The following is a 27,324-nucleotide window of genomic DNA, read 5'->3' on the forward strand; positions in this document are numbered from 1 at the left end:
CTGGCCTAACATGATTTTAAAAAAACACTAAAGCCCTCCCTGACATGTTTCGCTATACACGTAGCCTCCTCAGGGGTATAAATGGGGCTAAAAGATGGCGGAAAGTTCTCAGCTCAGAAAAAAAATAAATCTCATACTTATGCAGAACTCTATTCTTTTGTGTCCAGCCCGGCCTCCAGGGATGACATTTTATCCCATGTGACTGCTGCAGCCAATCGTATGCTGCAGCGGTGACATGAGATGAAATGTCATCCTGGAGGCCGAGCTGCAGCACATCAGAGGGAAGAGTCGCCATGGCTATAGGTAGGTGTCAATTTTTTTCCAATTTCAGCCCAAAAAATTGCACCTCAATTTGGTGCGTTTTTTCATCCGGAATTCCCTGTGGCGTCAAGGGCAGATACTCTGTACTTTTACGCAACGTATCCACCATATGTGAAAACAGCCTAAAAACGCATGCAGTTTTCAGATGCTTTTTTAACTGCGTCTCAATTTCTACGTGTGAATATACCCTTATTCAGGAAAAAAAAAAACTCTCTCCCTCCAGCGACCACTGTGCTGTGTAACGTGTGTATGTGTCGCTTTCTCAATGCCATATGTTTGTATAATGTCACACACGATACATTCTCACCTGTTCTGAATAGACCAATATTTCTTTGAGAAAACTGCGCCTTGAGGGCTGGATAAACATGTTTACTTGTGTGACGCTTCACAAGATTGTACTATACACAAGTCCTAACAGTTGTATATAGTATAATGGACAAGAAACAACAACTGGATGTGACTACTTTTACATACCCCTATGCAGCAGTAGTTCTATTGGAAACTTAACTTCATTCCTGAAAATTCAATCTAAGGAGCAGATTTTTCAGGTCATTGGTCAGTGTCGGCCTTTATTTTACAGAGGCGTTTTACCTAGTGGAAGTGTAGTACTATTGCTGCGGTAGGTCTATGTGCTTGTACTCTATGGTAGTAAGCACTTCTATTGTGGCCTTCCAAACTCATTAAAGGGGTTTTCACATAAACACTATATACTGAATTGGATGAATGTAGATATGGTGCAAGCTAAATAAAATAAAATAAATGTACACAAGGCCCCGGGACCAGATGGGTTACACCCTAGAGTTCTTAAGGAGCTTAGTTCAGTTATTTCTGTCCCCTTCTTCATAATATTTAGAGTCTCTCATGACTGGTATATTGCCAAGGGACTGGCGAAGGGCAAATGTGGTGCCTATTTTCAAAAAGGGCTCTAGGTCTTCGCCGGGTAATTATAGACCAGTAAACGTAACATCAATTGTGGGGAAAATGTTTGAGGGGCTATTGAGGGACTATATACAGAATTATGTGACAATAAATAGTATTATAAGTGACAGCCAGCACGGTTTTACAAAGGACAGAAGCTGTCAAACCAACCTGATTTGTTTTTATGAAGAGGTAAGCAGAAGCCTAGACAGAGGGGCCGCTGTGGATATAGTGTTTTTGGACTTTGCAAAGGCATTTGACACTGTCCCCCATAGACGTCTAATGGGTAAATTAAGGACTATAGGTTTAGAAAGTATAGTTTGTAATTGGATTGAGAATTGGCTCAAGAACCGTATCCAGAGAGTTGTGGTCAATGATTCCTACTCTGAATGGTCCCCAGTTATATGTGGTGTACTCCAGGGTTCAGTGCTGGGACCACTATTATTCAACTTATTTATTAATGATATAGAGGATGGGATTAATCGCACTATTTCTATTTTTGCAGATGACACCAAGCTATGCAATATAGTTCAGACTATGGAAGATGTGTGTGAATTGCAGGCAGATTTAAACAAACTAAGTGTTTGGGCGTCCACTTGGCAAATGAAGTTTAATGTAGATAAATGTAAAGTTATGCACCTGGGTACGAACAACCTGCATGCATCATATGTCCTAGGGGGAGCTACACTGGCGGATTCACTTGTTGAGAAGGATCTGAGTGTACTTGTAAATCATAAACTAAATAACAGCATGCAGTGTCAATCAGCAGCTTCAAAGGCCAGAAAGATATTGTTGTGTATTAAAAGAGGCATGGACTCGCGGGACAGGGATGTAATATTACCACTTTACAATGCATTAGTGAGGCCTCATCTAGAATATGCAGTCCAGTTCTGGGCTCCAGTTCATAGAAAGGATGCCCTGGAGTTGGAAAAAATACAAAGAAGAGCAACGAAGCTAATTAGGGGCATGGAGAATCGAAGTTATGAGGAAAGATTAAAAGAACTAAACCTATTTAGCCTTGAGAAAAGACGACTAAGGGGGGACATGATTAACTTATATAAATATATGAATGGCACATACAAAAAATATGGTGAAATCCTGTTCCATGTAAAACCCCCTCAAAAAACAAGGGGGCACTCCCTCCGTCTGGAAAAAGAAAGGTTCAACCTGCAGAGGCGACAAGCCTTCTTTACTGTGAGAACGGTGAATTTATGGAATAGCCTACCGCAGGAGCTGGTCACAGCAGGGACAGTAGATGGCTTTAAAAAAGGCTCAGATAATTTCCTAGAACAAAAAAATATTAGCTCCTATGTGTAGAAATTTTTTACTTCCCCTTTCCCATCCCACTTCCCCTTTCCCATCCCTTGGTTGAACTTGATGGACATGTCTTTTTTCAACCGTACAAACTATGTAACATGTATCCTCTATCCACAGAATAGGGTATATCTATTGTTGGGTCTCCAACTGCTGGGACTCCCAGTGATGGAGAGAACAAGGGACCTGAAAGTCCCCCGACGTGCTCCATGAGACTGGAGCGCTGGTGCTCATACTCTGCCAGCGCTCCATTTATTTCTATGGCACTTCTGTGACCGCTGTCCCTGGTAGTTCCATAAAAATTAAGTAGCGCTGGTCGAGCATGCACACCAGTTCTCTATTCTCTTGGAGCACTTGGGGGGGACTTTGGAGTCCCCCGTTCTCCTCACCGCTGGGGGTCCCAGCGATCGGATCCCCAGCAATTACATATGTATCCCCTATCCAGTGACTAGCGGATACATGGGTTTGTGGGAAAACCCATTTAAGGCTATGTTCACATCTGAGTTGTACGCTCCATTAGGAGCCTCTGTTGCAAATCTGGTTCAAGATTGCAGAAAAAATAGCGTTGCTGTAAGCCATTAAAGTCAATGTGTTTCGTGGGGCGCCATTGGTGCCCATCATGCGATGGATACATCACTGCCGTTGTTTCCGTTGTTCTGCTCCTATGATGGAGCAGAACAACAGAAATAGTAATGCGGATGTGAACAGAGCTTAAGTCACTTTTTTTTTGTAACTTTGGTAAAGGGGAGAATACTTCTATAATATTGCATGCCATTAATTACAGATCCGTAATATAGTAGCGGGAATGATAAGTGATTTAGTGTCCTAGAATAGTAAAAAAGGAATTTAGTCTTCTGGGCAAGCAGATTTTATTGCTTTATGTTATGCTTTGCTATGTGTGTATGATTCCAGGTTTGTATCATGAGACTTCTTTATTTCTGAATTATATTGTTTTGTATCTGCTGTTCCGTTGCAAACTATAAAAAAAACGATTTTCTTTTCTGTTCAAACAAGCATTTATTTCTCATCGTTTTTAGCCATGACTCAAGTCAACACACATGAAGAACTGGAATTGATCCTTCGGGAGCGGATCATGGTATTGGATGGTGGGATGGGCACCATGATCCAACAGCATACCCTTTCAGAAGAGTCCTTCAGGGGACAGGAGTTTGTAGACCATTGCAATTCTTTACAAGGCAATAATGATCTTCTAAGCATCACCCAGCCAGACATAATCTACAAAATTCACAAGGTATTTCTGCATAATTTTTTTGTAGTGTAGTCTGCTGTCTAAATTTTTGCATCCCAAAAAATCTGAAAGGAGCTTTCCGTTTCTTTTTTAGCATCAACATCAATAGATCACGCTTACAAAAGGAATCACTTCCATTTGCATCAGTTAGGGCCTGTTCACATCTGCATTGGATGTTCCGTTAGGGGCCATCGTCACAGATCTGACCGAAAATACCGGAAACGATAGCGCACGGAAACCCGGCAGAACCGTTTAAAGTCAATGGGTTCCGACGGGTGTTGGTGGTGTCTGTCATACTGTTTCAGTTTGGCATCCATTTACATTAAATGTGATGGATCCGTTTAAAACGGAAGGGCCAACGCAGATGTGAACAGAGTGTTAGTGAGGCTGCTGCTGCAGCTCTCATTTGTTATCTGAATCGCTCCTGCTGGTAAAGGGATGGTATTTGGCAATAGGAATTTATTATGCTATTGCGGATACAAATCCATCATTTATGAACATGGATGTGCAAAAAATGAACCTTCTGTTTACACTGCTCATAGACTTTTTAAATGAAGATTATATTCTATATTTTGGTTTATCAAACAACATTCATTCAGTAGCTATGAGCTGCTTAAAGAGGCTCTGTCACCACATTATAAGTGGCCTATATTGTACATAACGTGATTGGCGCTGTAATGTAGAGTACAGCAGTGTTTTTTTTTATTTAGAAAAACGATAGGTCATAACTCCGTCAAAAACTATTTTAGCTTTATGCTAATGCATTTCTTAATGGACAACTTGGTGTGCTTTACTTTTTGCCCAAGTGGGCGTTGTACAGAGGAGTGTATGACGCTGACCAATCAGCATCATACACTTCTCTCCATTCATTTACACAGCACATAGCGATATAGCTATATCGCTATGTGCAGCCACATACACTAACGTTACTGCAGTGTCCTGACAATCAATATACATTACTTCCAGCCAGGACGTGATGTCTATTCAGAATCCTGACACTTCGCTAACGTTTCTGTGAGATTTACAGTAAACCAAGTGTAATCTCGCGAGATTACGCTGTAAACTGTCCTTTAAAACGAGATTACCCTTGCCTTGCTGTAAATCTCACAGAAACGTTAGCGAAGTGTCAGGATTCTGAATACACATCCCGTCCTGGCTGGAGGTAATTTATATTCATTGTCAGGACACTGCAGTAACGTTAGTGTTTGTGTATGTGGCTGCACATAGCGATATAGCTATATCGCTATGTGCTGTGTAAATGAATGGGGAGAAGTGTATGACGCTGATTGGTCACTGATTGGTCAGCGTCATACACTTCTCTCCACAACACCCACTTGGCCAAAAAGTAAAACATGCCCAGTTGTCCATTAAGAAACTCATTAGCATAAAGCTAATATAGGTCATAACTCCGTCAAAAATGATTGTTTTTCTAAATAAAAAAACCTGCTGTAATCTACATTACAGTGCCGATCATATTATGTAGAAGATATGGCACTTATAATGTGGTGACAGAGCCTCTTTAACAAGTGAAAGTGAATTTCTAATATGTGTCTTTCTGTAGGAGTATTTGCTTTGTGGAGCAGACATTGTGGAAACCAACACGTTCAGCAGTACGAGTATTGCACAGGCAGACTATGGCCTTGAACACATGGTAAGATTCCTTGTTATCTAGATGATTATGTGCTCACTCTATAGCTGGAGTCCTTTTTCTGTTCCTGATCTCATTGTACATTGTTCAGCAAAATAATTAGTTAATTATCTTAGAAAGACGTTATCACAGTCAAACGTTTAACATTTGACTTGGAGATGTTAAGGCTACGTTCACATGAGCGTATCCGAATCACACGTGAAAAATGCATGTGAATCTGGTCCGGTGTTCTTTGCATGTGGCATGCGTTTTTCACACACTCGCAAAGCACATCATTTTTTTTTTTTCAATGGAATTGATGCGCACATCATGCACAACACACAGATGTGCATCCGTGTGCGGTGCGTGAAAAACACACCAACATAGGACATGCAGTGAGTTTCACTCAACGGACACACGCTGCGTGAAAAGTCCTACATGTGTGAATGGCCCCATTGAAATGAATGGGTCTTTGTGACGGCCATTGTTTTAACGGTCGTCACACGGACAAGATTCACGTTCGTGTGAATGAGCCCTTAGCAGCAGGGAGGAGGTTGTACAGGGCAGATCATAGTGTGGAAAGCATCCGAGTCTTCAGAGAGGGCAGATCACGCAGGCTGCGTCAGTATCAGTGTGACGATAGGGAGGGAATCACCCACAGCAGAATCTGCAGGGGGAGGTAGTGGGAAATTAAAATAACTAGAGGTTTCCTGTTTATAAATTGCAAAAAACACAGATCAATCTAAACTACCAAATCACAGATACCAGTGTAAAGAAATGTAGTATTTGAAGGTCAATGTTGCAAGGGTGAGGTTTTTACCATACAGAGATCCAGCAGTTGTATACTTGACAGAGACCCGTGATGTACTCAGCCTGTAAAAAGGATACATTATAGCAAGACTACATAACTGATATGACTGAATAAAGAATTCTAGAATTATCTTTCTAAAACTCTATAAATTGCTATAAAGTATGGAGTTCACTTGAGCCGTTTTCACTAATGAACTACTTCTCAGTTGGAGACTAACCAGTGCCAATGAGCAGGCGTGGCATCTCTCAGGCAGCTTAGAAAATGTTGCCTCTGTGGCAGCAACACCGATAGCTATAGATCATCCATTTATGTAGACATTGCCTTTTAAGTGACATCTGATTTCTTTCTTCCATTCTACATTAGTTACTATATTATATGAAGTTTAGATAGGACGGGTTACAATCGAATATGCAGTGTTCAACTGAAACTAATTATTAATTACATTTGGTCAGTTGGTTGGTGAGGGTCAGGGTGCCATGGTGATATTACATGCCACAATTATCAGAGCTATTTTTTTTACCTATGGGGTGCCTGAAATCTCATGCTGTCTTAAGTCCCTCCAATTACTTTAATGCAAAAAAGCCAACATTGTTTCCTGAGATTTTGCAGTTGCATGAAATGGCATGTGCTGTATTTTTCGGACTATAAGACGCAGTTTTTAGCAAGAATAAATCTTGCTAAAAAGTCCCTGCGCCTTATAGTCGCCAGTCAGGGTACTCTGCAGTGCCGGGCCCCCTAACTGCTCCTTACTTAACACCTTCCCGGCCCGTGATGTGCCGACACATCATGGAGCGATGAGGGGATGATGTATGGAGCGGGCTCACGCTCCATACACTTCAGATGTCCGCTTCTGACACGCTGCTCTAACGGCTAGGAACAGTGATGGCGCTGTTCCTGGTCGTTTAGTTAAATGCCGTGGTCAATAGCGACCGCGGCATTTATATTGGTTTTCCCATGAAGGATATGTCATAACTCAGATAGATGTGGGTCCCACCTCTGGGACCCGCATCTATCTCTAGAACGGGGACCCCTAAGCCCAGTTCTATCTTACCTGGCTCTGCTGTCTTCTGGCCACTTCCTGCTTACATGGTCAAGTTACGGAAACAGCGTAACTCGCTGAGCTACGCAGTTTCCGTAACTCCCATAGAACTGAATAGTAGTTACAGAAACTGCGTAGCATGCTACGCTGCTTCTGTAACTGGCATTCACTACTATGGGTGTTATGGAAACAACGTAGCTCAGCGAGTTACGCTGTTTCCATAACTCATTCATGTATTGTACCAACAATCTAATGATTGCTGGTTCAAGTCCCTTAGGGGAACTATTAAAATGTGTAAAAATAAAAAAAATTAGATACATTTTCAGGAGTGTAAAATTTTCCCATTTTTTTTCCCCAAGCACAATGTAAAAATAAAAAAAAATTGGTATCGCTGCGTCCGTAAAAGTCCAAACTATTACAATATTGGATTATTTGACTCGTACGGTGAACGGCGTAAAAATAAATAAATTAAAACCCCAGAAACTTTGTTTTTTCGTCACAACAGCGCTAAAAAGAATGCCCTAAAAAGTGATAAAAAAATCGTATTTACCAAAAAATGGTGCTAATGAAATCTACAGCTCGACCCGCAAAAACTAAGCCCTCACACTGCACAAACGATGAAAAAATATAAGCTATAGCTCTCAGAATGTGGTGAAACTGAACAAACTATTTTTTTTCACCAATAGGTTTTTCTTTGTAAAAGTAGTAAAATATGACATTTTTTCTTATTTTCTGTTGTCTAAAACCTGGGTGCGTCTTATAGTCCGAAAAATACGGTATATATACACGTATTCCTTTACCCCATAGGTCAAAATTAGTGGCAGTAATGCACTGTTATTGCAAAATCCAGTATTTGCGGCATAGAAAATCATTGTGGATCCAGGTACAACTAAGGGGACAGTTGCTATTTCACCTGAGTGATTTGGTCGATGGAGAACATTGTTATTTAAAGGGGTTTTCCGGAACCGATTCATACAATCTAGTTAAAATAAATATATAAAACAAAATCTTTTTCTTATGTACTTTCGTTTCATTAGATGTTTCTAACGGCGTATCTCCTATACGATCACATGATGTCTCCCTAAACCGAATTTCTAACTTCCGCCACAGCCCCGTACATGAGCTGTAACTTCCTTTTTCTGTCGGTCTGAATGTACGGTCACGTCATTAATGATGTAACTGTACACTTTGGGATAGGGTTGGACCGGATACTCTTAATCCTCCTCCTATGAGCATGCCTGGTTGATACAATGTACGTCACGCATGCTATATTCTCTGTTAGCCAAGCATCTGCATGTCTTCTCCTACTGTGAGTTCCCACTGCGCATGCACCAGTTCTGATTGCTTTGGGATGAGAGCCGGACTGCTTTGATGCAGGAATAATAAGATGGAGATGGGAGAGGAAGTGGCCGTGAAACATATATATATATATATATATATATATATATATATATATATATATATATAGGGGGGTTTGGGGAGGATCTGGAGCAGGGAGATTCTACTCTGGGAGGTCACAACTGTGCTATGCTTATTGGGATTTGGAGTCTTTGATCAGAACAGGAAACTGCCGGGCACAGCAAAATAGAGATGTAAACAAAGCGGAAGTAGAAAGAATATTTGCGATCAAAACAGTTGGGTAACATTGGTTCAACATAACTAACAGGTATAGAAGTTTTATAAATTTCAAAAACAATATCAGAAAACCCCTTTAAATAAATTCAGTAATACCTTAAAAAGTGTGACTTGTTATATTTATTTTTTTCTAGATGCAACTAATGCATGGGGTGCACAACAACGTCCCGTGGTGCTGTTCTGTGCAGCTCCCAACCATCAGGACATAGACACCTACTACTCCTTCTCAATTAATTAGAATATCCTCAAAAAAGTTAATTTATTTCAGTAATTCAATTCAAAAAGGGAAACTCCTATATTATATAGATTCATTACAGATAGATTCATGTTGTATCTTGTCCAGAGTCAACGCAGCGTCTACCAGGACATTTTAGAGCACTTCATGCTTCCCTCTGCTGACAAGCTTTATGGATATGCTGATTTCATTTTCCAGCAGGACTTGGAACCTGCCCACACTGCCAAAAGTACCAATACCTGGATTAATAACCATTGGCCAGCAAACTCGTCTGAGCTAAACCCCATAAAGAATCTACGTGGTATTGTTAAGGGGAAGATGAGGCACACCAGACCCAACAATACAGACGAGCTGAAGTCCACTATCAAAGCAACCTGGGCTTCCATAACACCTCAGCAGGGCCACAGGCTGATCGCCTCCATGCCACGCTGCATTGATGCAGTAATTCATGCAAAAGCAGCCCCGACCAAGTATTGAGTGCATATACTGTACATACTTTTCAGCAGGCCAACATTTCAGTATTAAAAATAATTTTTGAAATAGGGCTTATATAATATTCACATTTTCTGAGAGATTAACTTTTGGGATTTCATTAACTGTTAGCCATACTCCAACATTAAAATAAAAAAATGCTGTAAATATATCGCTCTGTGTGTAATGAATCTATACAATATGAGTTTCACTTTTTGAATTGAATTACTGAAATTAATTAATTGAGAAGGACCAGTATTTTAGTCCTTTTTTAACATAACTTAAAGGAGCAATTCAGGAAGAACATGTTGTGTTATACCTAGTTCAGGCCTGACGGGGCAGTGCACGACTGATCATTTCTCTTTGGTGGTCTTTGTGTCATGCACCGCCCCATCAAGGGATCTACTAGGCATGATGCAGTGCATTAGCAGGAATCTTTTAAAGGGATATTACCATCTGAGACATCTATGGCATGTCCCTTGATTCCCTGTTTGACGCTCTAGAGAGGAGCAGATGAGGTGGCCGCGCATGAAGGCTGCTCTGTCCATTGTAGTTTGAGTGTTGTGAAACTCTAGGCTGTTTCTGTGTGTTTTGCCATAGTTGGGAGTCCCAGAAGTGGAAACCTCACCTGTCAAACATTTATGACATATACTGTTAATATACCATAAATGTCCTAGTTGGAGGTACCCCATTAAGTTTTGTTGCAGCCCTCGGGAGCAGTACAATCTAACAACGTGGCCCTTGTACCAGAAAAGGTTGTTCACCCCTGTTCCAATGTACTAATGTATTGTGTTTGAAGAGACGAAAGTATTAACATGCACAGTCTATCACCGTTTTCCAGCGTTCACGTTCTACTTTGTGCATAACTCAGGATTCAATTGTTGTCTTTGTTGTTGCAGGCTTACCGCTTAAATAAAGTATCTGCAGAAGTAGCGAGACGAGCAGCTGATGATGTAACGTGTGAGACAGGTGTGAATTTCAGTTATACATTATATCAGCTGCATCCCTATCCGAATAGTAGGGCAATTAATGACATAAGGCTGGGACTGCCTAGACTTTTATCATGGGTTACCCTTTCTGAGTTTCCCACGCAGTGTTAGAGTATGACGGCAGAGCAACAGAACAGTGTCATTTCTTATGTTGGTTGAGGGTTGAAAAAGCTTTGACATTGTGTTGAATTTTTATTGAACCATGTTTTTCTAGCCCAATGCTTGTAATACACTCAAAGGGATTGTCCAGGCTCCGAAATACATGGCACTTGTTTTTCCAAAAATAGCACCACACCTGTCCACAGGTTGTGTGTGGTTATTGCAGTTTTGCTCCATTCACTTCAATAGGTCTAAAGTGCAAGACACAACTCAGACAGGTGTGGCGCTGTTTTTGTTTTTTTAATTGTGGAAATCCCCTGTAAGGCTGGGTGCGCACTGCGTTTTCCCCCTATGTTTAGTGTGTGCTTCGGGAAAGCTAATCTCTTCATATGGGACTACTAGTCAGATGGAGGACAAAAGAGTTTCGTTACATCCTCCTTCTAGCCGGTATACTCCGTATACTGCAAAAATAATTAAATTACACTATTTCATTCCGTGGTATCCTGTAGTAAATATATATCCAATAAGTGGATACTATATTAGCCTTTGGGTGATGGATGCCACTGTATGACATCCGTTTAGAGATACGTCATGACATTTTCATGACGTGTATGTTAAACGGATGCCATTATAGCCTACAGGGGACGGATATGTTAAACAGATTCCTAACAGTGGCATCCCTCGTCAATAGGATATAGTGGCATCCGATTAACGGATATGTACTGAAGAAGCTCAAAATGTATCCATTAAATGGATCCCATAATAGTCTATGTGTGACGGATGCCACTGTTAGGCATCCATTACAGCCTCCGTTTAACGTATGCGCTGGGTGCTTTTCCCGGCATATACGTTAAATGAAGGACAAAAACGCAGTGTGAACCTAGTCTTAGATAGCTGTCCCTCTGACTTCCCCTTCAACATGTGTTCTTGGATCGACAAATCATGCATGTTTATTGCCATAGGATCTTGCTGGAACTTTAAAGGTGTTATCCCAGCATTAAAGACGTTAATAAAATAACTTCTAATTGTGAAATAAACGCTTTTGTTACATAATGTATTTAAATGTATTTTTTGTTGTTAAGCTGTATTTACTAACTGAGGTTGGCACCCCTTGGTGTTCCTAGTCTGTCTGGGCACATTCACTGCTGTTGGATGGAGAATATGGGCTTTCTCTCTGCTTTTTTAGAGGTAAAACGGACCATGCGCAGTAGCACGCTGACAGCTGGAGGAGAGAACGCTTGTAATGCTCATTCTTTTTTTCTTTCTGTCAATACCTGATCAAACTGATAGGGTTCTATAATAGGAATGGATTTGTATGGATCGGTTAAGGATAGGAAATAGTGTGTATGACACATTTTATATACTATTGCCATTGTAACTGACAATTTAGTAGTTAGGTGGTTTTTACTTGTCATGTGACACTTCTTGCTAACACATAAAAATAAGACGTTCCTAATGTCTTCACATCCCCAATCATGTCTAGTGCTACTACTGATATTTTGTGCAGTTCTTTCATGCTTGCCAAATATGGAGAGTATGACCTCAGTATAAGGCTAAGACTACACGGCGACTTTAGCTGTGATACAGGTCCCGCAGGCAAAGATCCTTGCCCCTGTCACAGGTAGTGAAATTTTGCGTGGTCACTATGCAACTCGCAAGTTACCGCGACTCCACAGTCGCAAGGAATCCTATCCCGCACGACTACTTGCAGCTGTGGTGTTGCTGCAACTTGCGGGTTGCAGTTCAACTACGTTTACTTAGATTGCGGTGATGTACACATCGCGACACAACCATCTTTGGATGCTTGACTTGTGTTGCAGCCAAAGTCGCCGGGTAGCCCTAGCCTGATTTATGGCAAGACCTGATTCTCATCTGGTTCCATTTCGCCCTGTTACTATGACTGAGAATGATTTAACCCAAAGCCCAATAATATTTTTTTTCTGTTATGTTGTAATTCATTTACTAGATTGTATAACTAACTCTATAAAGGAGTAGTTATGTGTATGCTAATTGGTATAGCTTTCTTTTTTTTTTTAGGAACGAAGAGATTTGTGGCAGGAGCAATGGGGCCAACAAATAAGACACTGTCTGTCTCTCCTTCTGTTGAAAGACCAGACTACAGAAATATTAGTACGTTTGTATATTAGTGTTTATTTTGATTGGTTATGATTGCCTTTTAGTCAGAATACACTACGTCCGATGTCTGCAACCTTCGGAACTCCTACTGTTGAGAAACTACAACTCCCAGGATGCCCTGATTGCCAAGGGCCTCATTATTCGAGACACAGGCTGTCAGGGTATTCTGGGAATTGTGGTTTTGAAACAGCTGGAGTGCCGAAGGTTGTTGACCCCTTCACTACATTATTATTGCAATATTGTTCGTTGGTTCCTACTATTGAAGAGCACCTTTTGGGTCACCTAATGTCGGTTTAAGTTAATACTTGCATACCCCTTAATGTAAATTATTATTATTTTTTTTTTTTTTAAAGAATTAATGGTTGTGCCATTTCCTTGTTATACTTCATATAAATGTATGAATAAATTAATAGTGGGTTCTTAAATATTCTTTAGCGTGACCCTTCAAATTATTCATAAAATGTTGAATAGCTCTATTCCGTCCTGACGTTTTATTTTTCTGTACAAATTGCGCTAAGAACTCATTGTTGTAGTATGATTAGAGCAGTAGTCCATTGCCATGATTTTAGATTACTTGTTTTTCATATGAAGGGAAAAGTGGTAGTTAAAACTATCTCCATATACTGATCTGACGCATATCAGTATAGTTTCCTGTATGGAAGGGGCAGGTGGTAATGTGACCTTTAGGGATTCTCTGCTTTAGTCAATCCCTACTTATTAGAAGGTTTATTTGACAGTGTTTTCCCTCTTGGGACCCCCATCGATCAGCAGTAATCTGTGAGGAAACCTGGCAGTAAGAGTAATTTCTCTGCAGCGCCACCACAGGGGAAATTAAGGATTACACAGTGCCCATTTAAATCAATGGGTTGTCTATGTAATGCAAGACAGGACTGCTCCTCCAGAGTAAGATCCACGTTTTGTAGCCCTCTCTGCCAAAAGATGAGGATCCTGAACAGAGTACTCCTATATTAATGCAGAATTCCCTAATAGGGTGTATCAAAATGGGTTTTATAAACTGGACAACCTTTTTAAGTCACATGCATCTTGCTACAGAGGACATCACCTAGAGAAGGGGACCACCGTGTCACTAATACCTGGACCTTGAGCAATTTTTCTAGTTTTTATTGCAAGCACGGTGTTCTGCAGAACTCCTTTCTAGGGAATGAAGTTTAGTTTTAAACCAAAAATGTTTTGTTTTATTTAAATTTATACGAAGTCAACAGTCCTTTAGCTTTAAATGGAACCCGGTAGCCCTCAAATATCTTGGGGTTCACATCCCAGCTGACTTGAAAGAACTATTCAGCATAAATTTCCCTCCTCTCCTTGCCGAATTAAAGTTGGACTTCTCGAGGTGGACGAAAGGTGCCTTCACATGGATGGGACGATGCACCATATTCAAAATTAATATCCTTCCTAGGATCTTTTACCTGTTCCTGGCTCCTCCTATAGCCATTCCACTATCGTTTTTCAAAGCGGTCAATTCCCTGCAAATATCATTCGTTTGGAATGGTAAATCTTCTAGACTCAAACGCACACTTTTGTGTAGAACTAAAGAGTCAGGGGGCCTAGCTCTTCCTGATGTTAGAACTTACTATATTGCGTCCCACCTCGCACAGATAGTTGACTGGTGTAGACACGTTCTCTTCAAACCGTGGGTGAGTTTGGTTCAAAGTTTGTCTACGGTTCCCCTTGCTGTTATCCCATGGCTGGACCGTACCCTACTCAAACCCCTTCGCCAACACCCTACTATTGGCCCTACTCTGTTAGGTTGTTCCATCTCATCGTTGAGGTCAACTTTACTCCCAGTTCACTCCTCAATGTACCCAATTTTGGGGAACCCTTCTTTCTCCTCAGGTCTGACAGACCCAGTCTTTCGATCCTGGTTCGCCTCAGTCAAGTTCAGAGCAGCTCATTTCCTGAGTGGTGCGGATTGGCTCTCTATTTCTGATCTGTCTCAGTTACCTGACCTACAGCCCTTGCGTCATTGGAGATCCCTTCAACTTCGCCTTTTTTGTTCCTACATTTAGTCTCCTTCTTTATATCAAATTGACAGGACACCTTTCGAAGATTTGTGTGTTGGTACTGATCTGATTCGACACACGTTGTCGACAATTTACACCCTACTTCAAAATCCTCCTGATCTCCCTCCCCCTGACTACCTCTCACAATGGGAGACTGAATTGAGCATTTCCCTCTCAACCGTGCAACAAAAACGCGTCCTCACCCTGGCCCACAAGACCTCGATAGGCTCTCGTTATCAAGAAGCCAGTTTCAAACTACTATCTCGTTGGTACAGGGTTCCGGTTCGTCTGCACCGCCTCTTTCCTACAACATCTCCCCTTGTGTAAACTCCGCCTAAGGCCCCATGCACACGAACGTGCTTTTGCGGCCGCAATTCCCCCAAAAATCCACGGGAGAATTGCGGCCCCATTCATTTCTATGGGGCCATGCACACGTCCGTGGTTTTACCGGGCTTTTTGAAAATAATGACCGCGGCCATGTGCACAGCCCCTGATTTGCCGGCGGCTCGCGGCTGTCACTCCGTGGCCAGCCGACCCGGAAATCACGGCCGTGCACATGGCTACGGTCGTGTGCATGAGGCCTAACAACTTAACAGAGCTCCTATGATGCAATGGTGTCTTCAGCACTGCATCCTATGAGAGTTAATTATGAGTTAATTCTTATTACATAAGATTTTTATACAGTGCATAGTGTCAAATATGCTTCCCAATATACAAAACACCAGAGTACACTTTTTTTATTTTTATCATTTATCTAACGTAAGTCAATATTCCATGCGGTCCTTCTGTTTTCCAGCATTTGATGAGCTTGTGGATGCTTATGCAGAACAGGCAAGAGGTCTTTTGGATGGTGGCGTTGACATTTTACTGGTGGAAACTATTTTTGATACTGCTAATGCCAAAGTAAGTGTCAAATATTGAAATATGTGGATATATGTTGTCATGAAAGTCTTGTCCTTGTAACATCTTCGAGAGATCTCGTGATCGGTGGGGGTCGGACCCCCACTGATCAGCAAGTTATCATCTGTCCTGTGGTTAGGAGATAACTTTTAATCTTAAAAAATTAATTGTGTATTTTTACATGCATGTGTTTGTTTTTTGTTTTTTTTATTGTCATTTTGTAAATTTTTCCTGCCGTTTTTGAAGTTGTATAGAGAAATATGCCACTGACCCCAAAAATGCTACAAAAACCATAACACTATGTAGGTAGGCTTTTTCATACTACACTTTAGATTTCAAAGTAACATCTGTCTGCAGCAATTTTGCCTCCAACAAAAACCGTAAAAAAGAAAAAAATTGTTGCGAGAAACGCCACAGAAAACATGTCAAACCATTGTGTGTGAAACCAGCCTTAAGAATGCCTTAGTGTTATTGATTATACAATATTACATCTTTTGAGGTATAATCTTTGGTATAAAGCATATAAACTGTTCTATTGGTGTTTGAGGTAAAAAAAAAGTAATAAATGATTTTATGGCGTATCACATTTATACAGCAAAAACTGATCAGTTCTGTTTCCCTTTCTGTCATTCAGTTGTCGCATCTGTGATCAGAGAAATGTATGTGATTTCTTAGGAAATTAAACAGTAGAGCGACTTGGCTAAGCAGCATTTGTTTTTCAACCATCAACATTTATCACTCGCTGTTACCTCCGCAGTTAATATAACTGGGATCCCGATTTGTCCCCAATTTCTCTTCAGGCATACTGCTGTGGTGAGGTTGAATAGAGTGAAGGTTGAGCATGTATTGATCCTCACAATCTCTATGGAAGTTATTAAAACAGTCAAATTCTGCACAATGGGTCGTGTGTTGAGGAAGGAGGATCAGGGGACTTGGGACCCCTATACTAGGGATAAATAGATTCTCCAGCAATTAAATATTTACCACTTCTACTGTGGATAGGTAATAAATGTTTGTGGGAAATCCCCTTTAACCATATCTGCTGAGAATGCCACGCTGTAATTAGCAGAGAATGGGGAATATACTTCTCCCTTTTAGGAGCCACTCTTGGTTTTGGCTAAATAAAAGGTCTCTGTTTAGTAGGAGCAGCACTGTTAAAGCAAATCTGTACTGAATCATTTGGTTATCCTAAAAGCCGAGACCCACTAAAGAAATTAGTATTCCCAGGCAAAAAAAAAATACAAAGCAAAAACAAATCCTAGTAAAAATATGCATGTTAAAGAGAATATTTCACCTGCCCATACATGTCCACTGAGTGCACCATGTAATAGGCAGGGCTGCACAAACCCTGTGGGAGCTGACGAGTGAGTGAGAGCGTGCACGCACAGCTCTGCCGCGGAACAGAAGAAGAAGAATAATTCACATTTTTCTTCTCTTCTGTTCCGTGGTGGCGGCGGAGCTGAGCACACGCTCTCCTTTCTCCAGCTCTGGCTGTGACACTGTCCGTAGCTGATTGGACAGTCTAACAGCGATAAGTTACACACCCCCTTGCAAATTACATGCCCCATTGACACTTCAGGGGGTTACTTAAATATCGGGCGCCAAATATAACGGCACCTATATCTAAATAACGGAGGAGGATAGGATTTTTTTTTAAAGTGAGACAGGGTTTGTGCAGCCCTGTCTATTACATGGTGCCCTCACCTGTCCATGTATGGGCAGGTGAAAGGTTCTCTTTAAAATTATTACCATTAAAAGCGAGTTTTCACTACTGCCGTTCCCAACCAAACAGCTCTATTTTCCTCTGCAAATATCATATTACCATTACATGATTTTTTTTTTCCCTTATGTACATGAGCAGATAAGCTATGTAGATATTTGAACTTGATGAACTAACCTTTAACGGAGTACATGATGATGCAATGTGTACAATGCACATGATAGTGAAATATGCTGTTGTACATGTTATAAATACCATATTCTACTTGCAGTATCCAGGTTGCAAGAGCAGTAGGCTAAATGGCCACGTGGTTAAGAACATTGTGTTAGAACAGCTCTGCTTTGTTGTTTTGCTAAACGTATTGAACTTTTTTTTTTTTTTATAAACTAAAAATCATAAAACTGTTATTACACGCACACGCACACGCACAGGGAAGGTGTCATGATTTTTTTTTTTTTTATCATTGCTTTTAATATGATATTAACAAATTTTATTTATTTGCGTTCTCATGTTCTACTTTTTACTTTGTTCTTTTACTTCTGTATGGGGGCTGCCATTTTTTTTTCATCTCTGTATGTGTCGATTAACGACACATACAGAGATGGAATACGGCACATACATCCCCATAGAGAATGCGAACGGGAGCCGTTCCATTCTCTGAAGCGTACGCCGTCTGTGTGGGAACGGCGCGTGCGCCGCTCCCACACAGACCAAATCGAAGCTCGTTCGCAGAGCGAAATCCGGCACCCTTTTCATGTGGACCGGAAGCCGCGGCCGGACAGTAAGAGGACGACTTCCGGCCGCGGCTTCCGGCCATATGTTCAAGGAAGCGAAGGCGCAAGGAATAGGAGCGGAGGCGGCAGGAGAAGGTAATTTATGTCCGTGTATGTGATGTGTGTATTATGTTCGTGTATGTTCGTGTTCTACTGTCTGCTGAGCACTGTATCTAATCCTCCTACACTGTGCAGTCGCTCAGAAAATGGCGGCACACAGTGTAGGAGGTTTGAAGATTCAAACCCCTCCTTCTCCTGGCACTAGCTAGAAGAAGGGAGGGGGGATTGTGTGAGGAAACTAGAGAGAGTGTGTCTACCCCAAATTTGCAACATAAAGCAATGAGGTTGCTTTACCACATTGACCATGCTGCAATTTTGGGAACTGCTCCCTCTAGTGGCCAGCACATGGAAATGTTATAAATTAGAATCTAATTTATAATATTTCCTGACTTGTGAAAACATTAAAACAATGTGTAATCACTTAAATGATGATTGTTTAACTAAAAAAAAAAAATTATTTCTAACGACACATTCCCTTTAAGGCTTCGTTCCCATTCTGATGTTCCACCGAAGCTTCCATTCAGAACGGGACCCTGACTGAAACAAACGGAAACCTTAGGTTTCCGTTTGCATCACCATTGATTTCAATGGTGACTGATCCGGTGCGAATAGTTTGTCTCAGTTGTGTGAGGGTTCCGTCGTTTTGAATGAATAGCGGGATGAATATCGCAGTCGACTACAGTATTCATTATGTCAAAACGACTGAACCCTTGCACAACTGAGACAAACGGAAACCATTGGCACCAGATCCGTCACCATTGCAATCAATGGTGACGGGAAGCTCCGACGGAACGACAGAACGGGACCCTGGCGCATATGTGAACGAGGCCTAATGCATACGGTTTATGCGTTGAACTCCATGATTAAACAGTGTCTAGTAAGCTTCTAAGGTCTCTAATGTGGTGTCTGTAGGCAGGCTGAATGATTTTTTTGAAAAAAACACTCCAATATTTTTATATCCCTTTTTTTGCCTGAATTGTGCAGCATAAAGTATTTGTGAGGTGTACTGGGCAAAAAAAAACAGCGATTAAGCCATTTTTTGGGGGGGTTTCATTTTTACTGGGTCCATCAGGTAGTAAAAACGACATACTATATAGGTAAATCCTGGCTCTAATGACCACAATGAATATCTTTCAGGCCGGAGCAGGTAAAAGCTACATGTTCACCTTAATCTACGGGTTGATACGATTACGGCGATACCAAATTAATATTTTTTAAAAGAAACACTTTGTTAAAAAAAAATTGTTTTGTGTCTCCATAATCTGAGTGCCATAACTTTTTATTTTTATTTTTTATTTATCCGTCGATTCAGTGATGTGAGGGCGTATTTTTTTTGCAGGGCGATCTGTAGTTTTTATTGGTACCATTTTGGGGTACATTTTTTATATATTTTTTTTTGAACCAGGGTGACCAAAAAATAGCAATTTGGGTGTTTTTACTTTTTTGGCATTCACCAAGCGGGTTAAATCTGTTTTATAATAGTTCAGACTTTTACGGATGCGGCCATACCAGTTATGTTAACTTTTTTATTTTTATTTTTTTAAGTTCGTTTAGGGAAAAAGTTAGAAGAGGGCTTTTTTTTTAAACTTTTAATACTTTTTGTATTCTTACTATTTTTATTGGTCCCCTTGCGGACATGAACCAGCGATCGCTTGCATTATATACGTTAATACTATTGTATTGTAGTATATTCGTATACTGACCATTTCGATGGTACATTGGAGGGTGGCCGCCCCCCTGATTCTAACTCTTTAAATACTGCGGTCGTGATTGAACGTGGCATCGAAGGGGTAATACATCGTAATCGGGCCTTATTCACACGAGTGTGTCCGTTTTGCGCGCGTTACAATTCTGGGTACGGTGCGCGTCTGAGGTTTTTACGCGCGTATGTCATCCGTATCTCACGTGTTTTTTACTTCAGCAAAACAAACTGAAGGAGGTGTTTTTCTTTTTCGCATCATTTCTTTAGCAACTGTTGCGTGAATCACGGACAGCACACAGATATGTGTCCGTGTGCTTTCCGTGATTTTCTCGCACCCACTGACTTCGATTGGTGCGTGATGCGCAAAAAAACGCACAAGTATAGGACATGCATTGAGTTTCACGCAGCGGACACACGTTGCATGAAAAACACTGAATATCTGAATGGCCCCATTGAATTGTATAGGTCCGTGTGACACGGAAGTGAAATACAATCGTGTGAATAAGGCCTCAAAATGATCTTTGATATTGTCCGTTGCAGTGAGCTGTCGGCTGTATGAGCCCGCTCCATACTTCCCCTTAATGGCTGCTATATACATGTACGTGGCATGCTGTTAAAGCAGGGGTCTCAAGCACACGGCCCGCGGGCCGCATGCGGCCCCTGGGGCTGTCATCTGTGGCCCGCGGGACACAGAGCCGCTAGTATCGGCTCTGCTCCGAGACTCTTGAATTCCTTGACATCGCTGTCCACATATGAACAGCAATGTCTGGGGCTTCCCCAGAGTCAGAGTCCCGAGCAGAGCGCTGGTGTCGGCTCTGCTCCGGGACTCTGTGGAATTCCCTGACATCGCTGCCCATATATGGACAGTGTGTCAGGGTCTTGCCCAGAGCGGAGCAGAGCGCTGGTGTCGGCTCTGCTCCTGGACTCTGTGGAATTCCCTGACATCGCTGTCCACATATGGACAGTGTGTCAGGGTCTTCCCCAGAGCGGAGTCCCGGGCAGAGCACTGGGGCAGCCTCTGCAGAGGGCACTGGGGCAGCCTCTGCAGAGGGCACTGGGGCAGCCTCTGCAGAGGGCACTGTGGCAGCCTCTGCAGAGGGCACTGTGGCAGCCTCTGCAGAGGGCACTGTGGCAGCCTCTGCAGAGGGCACTGTGGCAGCCTCTGCAGAGGGCACTGTGGCAGCCTCTGCAGAGGGCACTGTGGCAGCCTCTGCAGAGGGCACTGTGGCAGCCTCTGCAGAGGGCACTGTGGCAGCCTCTGCAGAGGGCACTGTGGCAGCCTCTGCAGAGGGCACTGTGGCAGCCTCTACAAGTGGGTGTGTGACAGTATCTGAAGAGGACACTGGCATTATCTAGGGGTGTGTTGCCTTATCTACAGAGGGCACTGTGGCCTTATCTACAGAGGGCACTGTGGCCTTATCTACAGAGGGCACTGTGGCCTTATCTACAGAGGGCACTGTGGCCTTATCTACAGAGGGCACTGTGGCCTTATCTACGGGTGTGTTGCATTATCCACAGAGGGCACTGCGGCAGCATCTAAAAAGGGGCTGCCCAATCTTGACATGTGTGCTAACTGAGCCGCCGGACTGCATTTAGCGACACTTAAACTGGAAAGCTGGATTGTTGAAATAAGCACGTGGAGAAATATCTACAATTTTAAACCTAGCGCTATTATTATAGTAATGTAGTATTATTATTCTAGTAATATAGTGTTATGGTAGTTCAAATAACTAATTGATTAACAATAATTTTGTATTGTATCAAATTTGAAAGTAATGCGGCCCGTCAACTTCCCATTTTTTCTATATGCGGCCCACTTACCCGGCCGAGTTTTAGACCCCTGTGTTAAAGGGTTAAAGATTACCTGTTCTACTTGATGTGCCATTTATGAGTTGTCTGCCATCTTGGTTTCTTCTTCTTGTCTGATGTAGTTCCCTCTAATGCAGTCTACATTTGACCCATGATGCTTCTGGGTTTGCATAGGGGAGGCGGGGTATCATCGCACTTCATTTGCTTTGCTGAGTCCTGTCTAAGTGCAGCAAGTGATTGATCAGTGACCTAAAACTTCTGTACTCGCACTGAAGAATCTCCGTGTATTTTCTATGTGATGTAGCTCCATGCTGCTCTCCTCTGTCTCCTACTAGTGATAGGTTTTTCTCTGCCACTTTTTACACAGGAGACAGTGAGGAGCAGCATCTCATAGAAATTCTCTGGACTCTCTGCACACAGCACTTGCAGATAGTATAGACCATTATGTGAGTCAGTTGAGTTTTATAACTCTGCAGGTAAATCACCTATTCTATAACTGCTATCCTGCTCCCTTAGATAGGGCAGGAATGATCTCTTGAGTAGCACTATATGCATGGGTGGGTGGGACATAGAGGAACAATGGGGTGGAGCTTGGAGGGGAGGGGTCTCAGAGATGCCAGGAGGGATTTGATAGGTGATAATGTAATCCTGTATTTCACAGGAAGTCAGCTACACAAGGGCCAGTGTCTTCCTGTCTACTCATGAGAGCATGATCTATTTGGGTGGTCAGACTGAGATCACATGACACAGCTGCCCATAATGAAAGGGTTCAAAATGTATAGATGCGACTGAGCTGGGAAGTAACAAAGGACACTGCTAGAATATTGCTGGTGGGTAAGCATGATATGAGCAAAAAATAGATATGTTGCTGGAGTGCTTCTTTAAACTTTGTCTATACAGAGGATTTGGAGCGATGTATCAGAAAAATGATGCTACGATCACTATAAAGGTATTTTCAAAAATGAATGCCCAGCACAAGTTGGACCTAAATATGACATGGTGTTCAAAGATGAATATTGACTTAAAAAGACACTGTCACCAGATTATAAGTGCCCTATCTCCTACATAATGATTGCTGCTGTAATGTAGATAACAGTGGTTTTTATTTTGAAAAAATATCAATTTTGAGCAAGTTATGAACAATTTTAGATTTATGCTAATTGTTTCTTAATGGACAACTGGGCGTTTTTATTTTGTTTTTGTTTTTTTACCAACTGGGCGTAGTAAAGAGAAGTGTATGACGCTGACCAATCAGCTTGTGCATAGGTTCAGACAGCACCAGATACGTGGAAGGGTGTGGTTTTGCACGGATAGGGGCCCAACCCAAATATAAATATAAAAGAGTATCCGGCACACCAATATTGAAGCAAAGGTATTTTTATTTTGTTTTTAATTCCAGTGGCAGAGTACGACGTTTCGGTCTAAGTGACCTTCATCAGGCACTGGAATAATCAGGCGCTGGAATAATTAAAGAACAGTAGTCAATATTAGGTTGTATATCATACAACACAAGATATAAGGGAACTGCACCCACGTCATACCTGTATTTGGATGTTTTCTACCTACTCCTGATTGCACTCTGCCACTGGCATTAAAAACAAAACAAAATAAAAATACCTTTGTTTCAATATTGGTGTGCCGGATACTCTTTTATATTGCTGACCAATCGGCGTCATACACTTCTCATCTTTCCAGCCCGGCTTCTTTCACTGCACACACAGCATGACCTTGCGAGATCACGCTGTGCTATCATTCACAGCGAGATTGTGCTGTGCGAAGTCCCACAGAAACTTTACCGAAGTGTCGGGAGTGTGAATAGACATCACATCCTGGCTGGAAGCGATGTCTATTCACTCTCAAGACACTTCGGTAAAGTTAATGTGTGAGTAAGTGACATCGCAGTGTGATCTCGCAAACTAATTAGCATAAATCTAAAATTGCTCATAACTTGCTCAAAAATTATAGTTTTTCAGAATAAAAACCACTTTTATTTACATTACAGCGCCGATCAGATTATGTAGGAGATAGGGCACTTATGAATTGGTGACCGAGCCTCTTTAAATGGTAAATTGACACTTTGTCTGCAGCAGAACCATGGACAAATCTGCAGGGATACAATAGAGTAGGTGATATCCAAAGCAAAATGCGTAACATGTCCGTTGCCATGTAGATCACGCTGTGTATTTTAAAATCTCCCTTAAATTCCAGCACATGATATGATCTGTCGGTCTATATTAATTGAAGCAATGACTATGCAAATAATAGTTAACGTTTGTTAGTATTTAATCTCCAAAACCACATGACTTATATGATCTGTCCACTACGATATCGTTGTGTAATGCTAGATCTTAGACAACGCTTGTCTTTAAAAGTTCACTGCGATCATAGATGCATTCAAAAGTCCATGGTGATCAGAGGGTTCGTGATATTGATACTAAAGCGAATCTGTCAGCAGTTTTGAGCTCTCAAAACTGCTGACAGCGCTATATGAGGGGAAGGGCAGTGTAACGAAACCTGTTGTCGGTCATGCAAGTTGCGTGACCGAGAAATCGACGTTTAACACTGCTCTCCTCTGCCTGTATATAGCGCTGTCAACCGTTTTGAGGGCTCAAAACTGTTGAGATTCCCTATAAAACCAGCCTACAATATGTGGCTCTTTAGCGTGACAAGGACTTTATTTGGCCTAAACACATAGTTTAAGCCATTAAATGGGTAGTCTCGCCTGGACAAATCTTTCTTACAATGAAGCGGCCTGAGCAAGGAGTCCGGATTATCTAATCTTTGCCAAAAAACAATAATTACCGGGGTTCCAGGTTCGTGCTGAAAATAATTTACGGATTATCTGATGCCAGTTAACATGAATTTCACTGTATTGCAATAATTGGATTTTGGATGGAGATATATATTCCCTTACAATCATTCTGTCCATGAAGGCTCTGTTCACACTTTTTCGCTTTATCTGTTCCATCAGAGGAACTGAAGACCCGAATCTGTCACATGATGGAAACCAATGGTGCCTGACAGAACCTACTGACTTTGATGGGTTCTGTCAGGTTTTGAAATAGCACTTCATGCTGTACTATTCGGTCTTGCAAATATGACTAAATCTGCAACGGAGGCTTCTAATGGAGACTCTGACGCAGATCTGCACAGAGCCTTACTTAGTTCTGAATGTACTAGATAACCTTTGTACTTCTTTTTCTTCTAGGCAGCTCTGTTTGCTATCCAGAAATTGTTTGAAGAGGATTACAAGCCCAGACCTATATTTGTGAGTATTACAGCCAGAATCTTCTAACATTCTCTGGCATGTTTATCCGATATGTAGATGCCTCGTGCTAATGCACACTTCATTTAGATACTTAAAAAGAGAACACTTAATGCAGTAAACGATACATTTAGTCTTTCACTTAGTTTTGAATGGCATTTGATTTGTTACCATCCTCCATAATGTGATATACTAGTTCGTCTCAATGAATTAGAATATCATCAGAAAGTCCATTTATTTCAGTAATTCAATTAAAAAAGTGAAACCCATATATTATATAGATTCATTACACAGATAGATCTGTTTCCAGCATTTTTTTTCTTTTAATGTTGATGATTATGGCTAACAGTTAATAAAAACTGAAATTTTTTTCTCTCAGAAAATTTGAATATTATTTAAGCCCAATTTCAAAAATTATATTTAATACGGACATGTTGGCCGACTGAAAAGTATGTACAGTATATGCACTCAATACATGGTCGGGGCTCCTTTTGCATGAATTACTGCATCAATGGGGACCGTGATTACGAGCACGGTCGTGTGCAGTGGGCCTAACTGCTATCGAAGCACCTCCATAGCAGTTAGCCGCCATTACATTGCGCCAACACGCAGCTGCCCTGTACGGCTTAGTGCCTGAGGAAGGTCTAGGATAAAATCGAAACGTCCATCACGGCCACTGGCATGAAAATAAAAAAATCTGTACTTTACTCCAACTGGTGTGCAGAGTAAGTATTCTTCTAAATTATAATTTGGTTGGGCCCCTACTTATGCACCCATCACGCCTCGTGCTGTCTGAACCACTACAAATTGTATGTAGCGCATCCTTACAGACTCCTATGTAGACTTGTTAATAAATAATCTCCACTTTAATTTCAATTCTTGTTCTATTTCCGCATAGGCTCAAAGCAAAATGCCCCTTTAAATATGCAATGTATTATTTTTTTTTATGTTTAAATCTAGAGCTCTCAGTTTAATAGTTTATGGACTACGTGAGCACTTTTTTAGATGGGATTGTTCTTTTGAAAATGTTGTGCTTATTTTTCACTAAACCATTTAGATTTCGGGGACCATCGTAGATAAAAGTGGACGAACACTTTCTGGTCAAACAGGAGAAGCATTTGTAATAAGTATGTCGCATGCTGAGCCGTTGTGGTAAGGGAACCTTTATTTGTGGTTGTATGCACACCATGTGCCAGTTCGTATGTCTAATTTCCTAGCATGAAGTGGCCCAATTTCTGCCACACTAAGGCCCCATGCACATGACCGTATATTTCATCCGTAATACGGACCCATTCATTTCTATGGGCTACGGACACCTTTCTGTATTTTTACGGATGGTTGTCTGTTCCGTAGAAATGATCCGTAAAATATAGAACATGTCCTATTGTCTGTAATTAGAAGTCTATGGGCACTAATTACAGAAGCGTTGCTAGGCGACGCCAGGTTTGCAGATCTTGTACATCATTTGTGGTTTTCTTTTTGTGGATCCGTATATATGGATGCACTACGGACCATATTTGCGGATACCGTTCCGTATATATGCGGATGACTACAGAACCGTATTTACAGACCGTATTTACGGATGGATGAAAATATGGTTGTGTGCATGGGGCCTAGGGTGTATTTACATGAGACTTTTTTGGCCGCAAAATGACAGTCAGACCATAGTTGAGTCACTAGAGGCCATATTAACTGTATGTAAAATACTTCAATAAATAATTATACTAAGAAACTTTGTAACCTCATTACTAAGTGCACACCAACACATGCAACCAGGAGTGGAAGACGGACATAGGCTGAATCATGACAGACCCAGCAAAAGATACTAAGAATACAGCAGGTTCATCACAACTAATGCGTACAGCCATCTCCGCAATGACTGCTACAGACAGTCTACACTCAGCACCCCCACTTACGTTTGTTGGAAATATAGGGGAAATATGGAAAACATTTAAACAGACACTGTTATCATACATGAAGGATACCAATACTATCACACTACCCAGTGAACAGAAGGTAACACTGTTATTAACTATAGCAGGAGAGGAGGCCTTACAAATATATTACTCATTCAAACTAGATGAGGATGACCGTAACCATTTTGAAATAGTGATTTGAAAATTTGAGGGATATAGTACCCCAAAAGTAAATGAGACCTATGAAAGATTTCTGTTAAACTCCAGAATACAATCTCCACATGAAAGTGTACAGAAGAACATAACAGATCTCA

At 41.4% G+C, this 27,324-nt stretch overlaps 1 protein-coding gene across 2 annotated transcripts in view; it reads left to right on the plus strand.

Moving 5' to 3' along the window:
* MTR (5-methyltetrahydrofolate-homocysteine methyltransferase) overlaps nucleotides 1-27,324 on the plus strand; it is a 134,561-nt gene that overhangs the window by 7,536 nt on the left and 99,701 nt on the right. For both annotated transcript variants that reach the window (XM_075862762.1, XM_075862763.1), the window contains exons 2-8: nucleotides 3,591-3,805; nucleotides 5,364-5,453; nucleotides 10,520-10,589; nucleotides 12,746-12,838; nucleotides 15,662-15,768; nucleotides 25,038-25,097; nucleotides 26,152-26,246. In XM_075862762.1, the coding sequence (XP_075718877.1) occupies nucleotides 3,591-3,805; nucleotides 5,364-5,453; nucleotides 10,520-10,589; nucleotides 12,746-12,838; nucleotides 15,662-15,768; nucleotides 25,038-25,097; nucleotides 26,152-26,246 (730 nt within the window). The remainder of the gene's footprint in view (nucleotides 1-3,590; nucleotides 3,806-5,363; nucleotides 5,454-10,519; nucleotides 10,590-12,745; nucleotides 12,839-15,661; nucleotides 15,769-25,037; nucleotides 25,098-26,151; nucleotides 26,247-27,324) is intronic.

This window comes from Rhinoderma darwinii, chromosome 4, assembly GCF_050947455.1.
Source record: "Rhinoderma darwinii isolate aRhiDar2 chromosome 4, aRhiDar2.hap1, whole genome shotgun sequence".
NCBI lineage: Eukaryota > Metazoa > Chordata > Amphibia > Anura > Rhinodermatidae > Rhinoderma > Rhinoderma darwinii.